General features: G+C 43.0%; 1 protein-coding gene across 1 annotated transcript; it reads left to right on the plus strand.

The window, feature by feature from the left end:
• The first annotated feature begins 161 nt into the window (after window positions 1-161).
• On the plus strand, window positions 162-6459 carry tmem240a (transmembrane protein 240a). Its single transcript, XM_048982710.1, has 4 exons — window positions 162-293; window positions 664-770; window positions 2864-3072; window positions 5119-6459. The coding sequence occupies exons 1-4, from the start codon at window positions 237-239 to the stop codon at window positions 5271-5273; spliced, it is 528 nt and encodes a 175-aa protein (XP_048838667.1). The 5' UTR covers window positions 162-236; the 3' UTR covers window positions 5274-6459.
• The last annotated feature ends 2656 nt before the right edge of the window (window positions 6460-9115 follow it).

The raw sequence follows: 9115 nt of genomic DNA on the forward strand, positions 1-9115 counted from the left end.
TTCGACTTCAACGTAGGATACAATCACCGCATAGTGCAACCAGGCGAGAGACTTTTGCCCGAGCCGCGGAAATCAGGGCACCTTATGCCGCGAACCATTGCGGTCCTTGCCGGGGAGCCAGGAGGTACCGGGGTGTCAGCTGCGGTAAACCTCTATGGAGCAGGGTTTTTGATTTGACCGAAACCTTGGACTGAACGTGGGAACGGAGGGAGGAAAGATCAGTTTGGGAAGTTTTAATGCATATGATCACCTCCGCGATGATCTTTATGATTCTGGGGGCTGCAATGGTCATGGTAAGAAGAATTTCTACACTCCCATGCCTCGCGCCTTTTATATTTCCAAAAGAAGGTGTTAATGTAATTTTTGCCTGGTTGAAATTCTGAAAATACATAAGTGCACATTTTTGGCACAGAAAACTACACGAAGATAAGGATTCTGAGAATGCATGCAGACTAATTGAAGTGTATTTGCAGTATTCGTAATACTTAAACGAAGGACATTTTTTTTTCTGGAGCACTTTTTTTGGTTTTTTAATCATTTGTGGATTTTTATAGATATCTATGTGATTTGTCTCCCGTGAACCGCTTTTTCAGGTCGTATGGGGGTTGCTGTTGTCGGAATACTGCTTGCTTTGCCCCAATTGACTCAAATGGTTCTTTGCAGGCGATAGCGTGTTTAATGGACATGAACGCACTACTGGATCGCTTTCACAACTATATCTTACCGCATTTACGAGGAGAGGACCGCGTCTGTCATTGCAACTGTGGAAGGTAAAATTGCCCCATAATAACGAAATTAACACATTTTATTTACTCGACGTCACAGAAAAAGAATATTACATAATGTAAAATAAATTAGAGTCGACGTTCTTTATGTCGTTGGAAGATGACTGATTTCTATACCTAGCCTAATCAATCCAGGACTCTTAATGGACAGCAGCGCTTACCGTGTTTGGCCTGGTTAGTTGTATTTAAGAGCATACATACTGCTGTAACAACCAGGAAAAATACCTGTGTGTGGGGGGGGGAATATAAGTTGAGGTTAGCCCATGCATAAGTCCGGCCTTGAGCCTTGATTGCAGATGATAGAGGCCCATGACATCTTATAGGGAATAGCATTCACTGATTCCACTAATTTGCTCCTTCATATGTTGGTATACATCCTTATTGTGGGACTGCAGTTATGGATGCATATATATGTGGCACCAAATTTTGGGCCCTGGACACAGTAGAATGCCTGGGCTCTCAATCACCCACCCTTTACACACACACACACACACACACACACTTTCCCTTTTGCCGCCCAGCCAGGCAGGGCCCTGGTTAGTCAGGTCCACCATTACCCAAGAGTGGTTGACTGGGTTTCCAATTCCAAACTTAATGTGATTTTAAAGACCAATATTGGTATGCCGGATTTCATGAAGAAGATTAAACATTTGAATTGTGAGAAGGGACTATTAGGTAAATCTCTCTCCTGTTTATATAATTGAAGTGTGTAGTTGGAAGTGACTGTTGTGTAACAGTAAAACAGGGTTTTATTTGTCAATACAAAGTCTTATAAATGTAGAACTATACAAAATATAGACCAGAACTGATGGTGTTTTTATAAGTTTTCGAGTGTTGACGTAATAATGCTGTTGCTCTAAAAAGTCATGAAATGCAATAGGTTTTAGTATTGGGATTTTAGCTGATGTTGCTCTCTGTTGACACACTACAAATATTATTGTGTTTAATGTTTGTTGAGTTCATTTAAAAAGTTGTATGGTACAGGATATACTACAGGAATGTCGGTAGAGCTGTTTGTGTCTGATGTCCCTACTTCACGTCTGTCCCATGTGGCAGAATGTTGTGCTGTTATTGTTTATATTAATTACAAAGTGTATGCAGTGTGTGCATTCAAACAGGTTATCTACACAATGACAGCATCAGTAGTTGCAATTAAAATGTAGTGTTTTACATGTAAAGAGTATGTATACCTTCTATCTATAGTGTACCTTCTGAATATTGTTTGGTTGTTTTCTGTTACTCAATGTTTTATACTCATCTCATTTGAGCTGTTTAAGCCAGGAGTGATTAATTAATCCCTGACATGTCTTGTATAAATATATGTCATACTGATAAACTTTATCATTGATATTGTCATTTTCAATATCAAAGGTAAAATAATCTATCCATATTCCATACCAGTCATCCTGAACAGGATTGCAGTGAGAGGGCACGCTGGACAGGTTATCAGACCATAACAGAACACACATGGAGAGACGCCGTTTTGTCTGCCAGACAAAACTTCGCACACACACACACAGAGCACTAGGGGCACGTGTCAGTAGCCAAGGCCTGGAGATGTGAGGTTATGCCAAGCTGCCTCCTTGATGTAATAACAGATCTACTGAAGATACGAAGGGAGACATAAAAAGTCCCTTCATGCTGACATCCTGCCTTCAGACACCTGAAAGGGTTTTGTGGTCAGGGAGGTGTTAAAAAGTGAAGGGGTACATCTATACATGAAAATACGGGTCCAATTAACATGTACAGACAATGGAATCAAACCATTAATGGCAAGCTCATCGTTTTTAACTTGTTCCTTCTGAGACATTTTGTTGTTAATGTCACCCTCCTTCATCTTCCCTCTGCTGCCACTAGCCGTCATCTTGTTTCCTAGCGCCGTGTCCCTTTATTTTGCACTAGTGTTATGCAGCTGGGGTCAGTCGACCATCTCGACTCTGTTTGGTCCAGCCGGCTCAGCTGACAAAGACTGTTCCAGTCGCCACTCTTACAGTTGTGGCCGACACTGCATGGCATCACCTCTTCAGCTGTTTCCATATATTATGAAAAACATCTCTCCCAACATTGCCTTCTTGCAGGCATCACGTTCACTATGTGATTCCTTATGATGGGGACCAGTCTCTGGTGGACTCATCTGAGAACTACTTCGTGAGTGAGAGTGTCACCAAGCAGGAGATGGACCTGATGTTGGGCTTGCTGTTGGGCTTCTGCATCAGCTGGCTGCTGCTCTGGCTGGACGGGGCCCTGCACTGCGCCCTGAGGGCCTGGAGGAGCAGTGGACCGTACGGTAAGTATAGCGGGGGATCGGAGCACCTCAGAGGTGTGGGATGAGTAGGAGCAGGCCTGCGATACTCTTTGGAGGAGGTGACATGAAGAGGACAAGAGAGTCAATGGAACGCAAAGTGCAGAAGGTGTCAGTGGGTGTAGGGAGCTGACTTTTGTAAGTGTGGGATAGTCATTCAGAGTCATTCATAGTCACAGTCAAAAAGTCACTTCTGTTAATGACTCTCATATTAACTTGACAAGATGTAGAAACAGAGTCTCCTGATGTCGTGTGTAGGATATGAAGCTCTTATGTGGAAATGTGTATCTTTTCTTTTCTATGAAGCTTTGTGTATTTAAAATGTTCCTGACGTTAAAGGAATTAGTGGACAATCACCACATAGGTTTTGTTTGTGTGCGAGGAAAGTGTAAATTTGCCTGATATAACTTATAGTATGTGAAGCTTGGCGATTTGATGGATGCTGCAAATGTTGGTTTCCAGAGCTTGATAATACCTGAATGTGGGCTATGAAATAGCTCAGAGTGAAAGCAAGGCGACAGCTGGCAGTAGTGAGTGAGCCTGGACAGATGCTAAGGTACAGGGAGCTGGGGTGGAGTCTGATAGCAGCTGAGAGGAACACGAAAAGGTGGTATGTATAGCAGACGTTACTTCAGTGCTAGATGTTATTTCTTGTTGGTGGGAGATGATAGACAGCTAGAGAGTTTGTGGCCGATGGCTAAAGCATGCTGGGCTGTCGTCCCTAAAGAAAAACCCCTAGATTTATTATAGGTGTTCTTCTCTGCTCACACAAAGATACACTGCTGTTCTGTTACTCATTACTGCTATGTCAGCTTTGTGGGGATGCCCTGCTTAGAGGTAGATGTGACTCTGTTTTGCCAGAACCTGTTTTACAGGCATATGGTATCGTTAGTTTTGTGGAGAGGCCTGCTGAAAACGCAGAGCCGTTTCAGGCAAGGATCTCAAACTAGTATTATTAATTGGGTTGTGATGAAATGCTAGAGATACATTTGCCTACGTCAAGTTAATCTTCAGGTTCCTAGAATGTTTGATGCTGCTGACGGGTCATAGTCCCTGTAGAGGTGGGGAGTGTGTGACAGACAGCCAGGGAGGGAGAACGGAGGAGAGACGCACACTCCGTACAGACGACACACACATGCACAAACACTCTTACTCCTGCGCTTTCTGTCTTTGTGAGCTATAAATAGCCCAGTGAGGAGCGGCAGCTGGTGAGAGGGAGCACAGAGATGTGAAAGTCTTTTCTTCCACACACCTTCACGCATTTACACTGCATCAAAGATTACGAAACGGCATCCTTGCCTTTGTTTTCAGCTCGATATTCCTCTTGCTCCTTCATTCTCCATGTGGCCCCGCCTCATATTCCCCTATATCGGCCTTCCGCTGAGCTCATTCCTAATTCAGACCAGGTTTTACTTGCCCACTGAATGAGGCAGCATCCATCAAACTGGCAAAATAAAGGATGCAGTAACAAGAATGAATGGAGGATGCTATATTCAGCCACCATTCTCCATAGAAAGACCTCCGTCTTACAGCATGTCTGTATCCCACAGATCTTGGATACGACGCCCCTTTCAATCGCGTTTCTCAATTTCTTTACCTTTTTGTTGTGCTTCTGTGGTTCTTGTAGTCCAGACTCCCAGATTTGACTAAAATTGACCTAATTTCTCTCAATTTGAAAATGATGTTTTCGCAATGCTTTAAGAAATTTTCTTTTAGACGTAATTTACAGCATTCATTGACTTTACGTGCTCTGTACTACCATTCCCTGGATAAACAGATACCAAATTAATAACTAAGAAATTAACAAGAGAATAATATAATAATACAAATAACAGCATTATTTAATTGTGGTTACACATGCGCATACACATACATGTTAAACTTTGCCTAATGAAAATACTACTGAGAAAGTCAGTCTGCAGAAAGATGGACGATGGAACCCATCCGTTACCTGATGTTTTCACTCTTTTCATTATTGTCCATATTTCTCACTGGCCTTTCCTCTCGCTACTGTGCCCTGAAACCCCTCAGATGGACCTTCTTGGACCTGGATCCCGCGATTCTGCAATCTTCGAGAGCTGCGCAGGGGTGCAGAGTTGGGCCAGCCAGGGGACTCCAGCGGAAACATGGTGCATGTCAAACAGAAGCTCTATCACAACGGGCACCCAAGCCCCCGCCATCTGTAACTGTCAGGCTTCCCCACCTATGAGGAGTTACTTCTCAAGCCCTTGACAGGAACTGCCGAAACCTCAGACCAACTTGGACACTTTCTTTGACAGTCTGGATGACAGCAGAAGCTTTTCAAATGACTTTTTGGCACACAGGCTTACCTTACGTCTGTCCGTTGTACTTGGAATAGGCTTGTTTTTTAACTTTTTTTCAAAGAGGGGTCTTCTGTACATACATTGTTCGTGCCTGTCGTTTAAAGGGGCGCTCGTATTAGCATACTAGAGGGGGAGTTTTATACGTTGGGCAGAGAAAGTGGAGCACTGGAGGAATAGGAAATGTGCCACGGTGGACTGCTGCAGATGGGAAAGGAGATGAGAAAAAAGGCGAGGGACTGGGGAAATGTATGTGAAATGAAAGAAACAGACTACAGGGAAAATCAAAATTGAACAAGAGATTGTTGTGTATAGTGTAGATAATTAGGTTTGCTATATTGTGACTGAATGAATTTATTAAACTTTATTTGTGCATATTGTGGGGATTGAATGTGGTACACAGTTTTTTGCATTAATTAAGCATTAATACATATAGAAAGCAAAGGAAGTGGGGGGCACGTATTTTGGTTTTTCCCTACTATGTTCACAGCCCCATTGCAGAATGCTCTGAAATATTCACATCATACCAGCAAACGGCTAATCAGCCAATCTCATACCTTCCTCTTTTGTCCAGACATTGCTGTTGTGAGGATAAAATGTTTGTCTTATTAAAAGTGCAGATGAAGCGCATTGATGTGACTGTCAGTGTTTTAAGGTATCGTTATTTGAGTTGAGAATTTAATCCTTTTCCTTTAAGCAGGGAGGCATTTTTGCCTCGGTTTCTGTGTGGAGTTGGTGTAGGTTTTTGCTGCAATCTAAGGATGTGTGCCTTATAGCTAGAGGATCCCGTGGGAAACCGCGTTAAAAACATCAAAAAATGTCCTGGATGTTACAAGTTCTTTGGTGGAAGCACAGGGGCAAAAGCCCTTAGCTGGTGAGCATCATTCTGATGCACAGCAGCTCTCATCAGATGGACAGAGGGCAAAGTCATACTTCTGTATTGTGGGGAACTGCTACAATGGTGCTAGAAAGTTTGTGAACCCTTTGTGATCAAACTTTCACGTAAGTCCCAACATTAGATAAAAAGAACCCAATTAAACAAATGACACAACACTACATTTGTTCCTTTATTTATTGACGGAAATTAACCAATGTTACATATATGTGTGAAGAAGCATGTGAACCTCTAGGATTATCAATTCATTTGAAGTGGCAATTAGAGTCAGGTGTTTCAGTCTCTTGGATTACAATAAACCTTACTTAAAGCCAATCAGATGTGAGTGTGGGAGGCCAAGTCTTATTTAAAGCCAATCAGGTGTGAGTGTGGGAGGCCAAGCCTTATTTAAAGCCAATCAGGTATGAGTGTGGGAGGCCCAATCTTATTTACAGCCAATCAGGTGTGAGTGTGGGAGGCCCAGCCTTATTTAAAGCCAATCAGATGTGAGTTTCGGAGGCTCAACCTTATTTAAAGCCAATCAGGTGTGAGTGTGGGAGGCCCAGCCTTATTTAAAGCCAACCAGGTATGAGTGTGGGAGGCCCAGCCTTATTTAAAGCCAATCAGGTGTGAGTGTGGGAGGCCCAGCCTTATTTAAAGCCAATCAGGTGTGAGTGTGGGAGGCCCAGCCTTATTTAAAGCCAATCAGATGTGAGTGTGGGAGGCCCAACCTTATTTAAAGCCAATCAGGTGTGAATGTGGGAGGCCCAGCCTTATTTAAAGACAATCAGGTGTGAGTGTGAGAGCCCCAGCCTTATTTAAAGCCAACCAAGTACGAGTGTGGGAGGCCCAGCCATATTAAAAGAACATATATCTGAGACTTCTCTATCAGAGTTTGATTTTCACAAGAGAGGTCTGTGGATTTGTGTCATGGTTTGATCAATGGAGATTTCTGAGGACCTCAGAAAAAATTGTTGATGGTCACCAGGCTGGAAAAGGTTATAAAACCATTTCAAAAGAGTTTGGATTCCACCAATTCACAGGCAGATTGTGTACAAAATAGAAAATATTCAATATCATTACGTTATCCTCTGCAGAAGTGGTTTGCCCAACAATGATCAAAGAGCAAAGGCATGAAATAGTCCAGGAGTTCACAAAGAACCTCAGAGTAACATGTAAGGCTAATGTCAGTGTTCATGAGCCCACCATCAGGAGAACATTGAACAGCAATTGTGTACATAGCAGGGCTGCAAGGAGAAAGTCACCACTCTCCAAGAAGAACTTTGCTATCTGTCTGATGTTTGCTAAAAGTTACATGGATTTGGCTTGAATAAGAAACTTTTTGTTTAGCAAAAAGCAAACATAAGAACCAGCATAAGAACCCTATTCCATCTGTGAAACATGGCAGTGGCAGAATCATGGTGTGGGCCTGCTTTGCTGCTCCTGGGCCAGGGTGGCTTGCAGTCATTGATGGAACAATGAATACTGAATGGGACCAGCTCAATCTCAAGAGAAAGTGAGTCATGGGGCAAGACGACAACTCTAAACACGCCAGTCGTTCTACCAAAAAATGGTTAAAGCAGGGGAAAGTTTATGTTCTAGAATGGCCAAGTCAAAATTCTGACCTTAAACCTATAAAAGTGTTGTAGAAGGACCCGAAGTGAGCAGTTCATGCGAGGAGGCTCACCAATGTCCCTGAGTAAAGCTGCTCTGTAAGGAGGAATGGGCTACGATTCCTCCAATGCCATGTGCAGGACTGGAATCATTTAGTCAAAGGGGCAGCATGTGGCTCTGAGCCTCTGTCTTTGTAAGCAGAAGGCTGCCAGGTCAACCGAGCCTTGGCACATCTATGGACCCTTCAGCAAGGTCCTCAACCTCCAGCTTCCTGGGCAACACTACAGGTGGCTGCCCTTCACTGCCACGCTTGCTCTCACTTACAGCAAGCAAGATGGGGTAGGTGAAAAAAGAATCCCCCCACAGGGGTCAATAAAACATAATCATTTCATTTCAAAGTTATTGCTGAACAATGGGGTCACACCAGTTACTGACAGGAAAGAGTCACATTCATTTTCTACACACATTGCATTATTTTCCTCAACTAATAAAGCAACAAGAAAAACATTTTGTGTCATGTGGGGTAGTTTTGGTCATGCCCCGGTCGTCCTCCCCTCTCGTCGGCCACGCCCCCTCATATACCTCGTGTGAGCAGGGTTGCGTGTGCTTCACTGTCCTGTTTTAGGGGGGCCTTCCTAATAAACCCTGCGTACCCTGATTCTTACTCGGGTTTGTGTTTCCTTGCTCCGTGTCGTGACAGTTTTCATGTATTTGAGCCTCAGTATCCGTGATCAGAAGGTCACCCGTTCAAGCGTGATGCTGGCAGAATACTCACATCTGATGTCTATGTGTCATGGAGAGCAAGAATGGGGAAGGTGAAAAGAGAATTTTCCCCACAGGGGAAATGTCATTATTGTTATTGTTTAAATTGGGTCTCTTTATCAAGTTTTAGGACTTTCATGAAAATCTGATCAAGTGGGTCATCTAAATATAGAATTCACAGCATCCAGCGGTACAAAATAAAGGTCTTCAGGGCTGGGGTGCAGTGTATATATACATAGTGCAGAGACTGTAAAGAAGACAAATGCAACATGTGAGGGAAAGAGGAAAAGGAGAAAAATAGCTAATAAATATAATTAATAGAGAAAATACATGTACTAGCCTACAGGGAAACTGGGAGTACCCACACAGTACAACAGATTTAGTGGAGACTGCAGAAGTCTTGATAAAAAATGTGAATAAATAATAAATGAACAAATACAACACATGTGACATAGAT

This window comes from Brienomyrus brachyistius, chromosome 18 (genome assembly GCF_023856365.1).
Source record: "Brienomyrus brachyistius isolate T26 chromosome 18, BBRACH_0.4, whole genome shotgun sequence".
In the NCBI taxonomy this organism is placed as follows: Eukaryota; Metazoa; Chordata; class Actinopteri; order Osteoglossiformes; family Mormyridae; genus Brienomyrus; species Brienomyrus brachyistius.

Bases quoted from the DNA above. Each gene is read 5' to 3' on its own strand.
- tmem240a (XM_048982710.1), top strand. From the start codon at position 237: ATGCATATGATCACCTCCGCGATGATCTTTATGATTCTGGGGGCTGCA. The intron at 294-663 runs GTAAGAAGAATT...GGTTCTTTGCAG, and splicing joins TGGGGGCTGCAATGGTCATG to GCGATAGCGTGTTTAATGGA. The intron at 771-2,863 runs GTAAAATTGCCC...GCCTTCTTGCAG, and splicing joins TGTCATTGCAACTGTGGAAG to GCATCACGTTCACTATGTGA.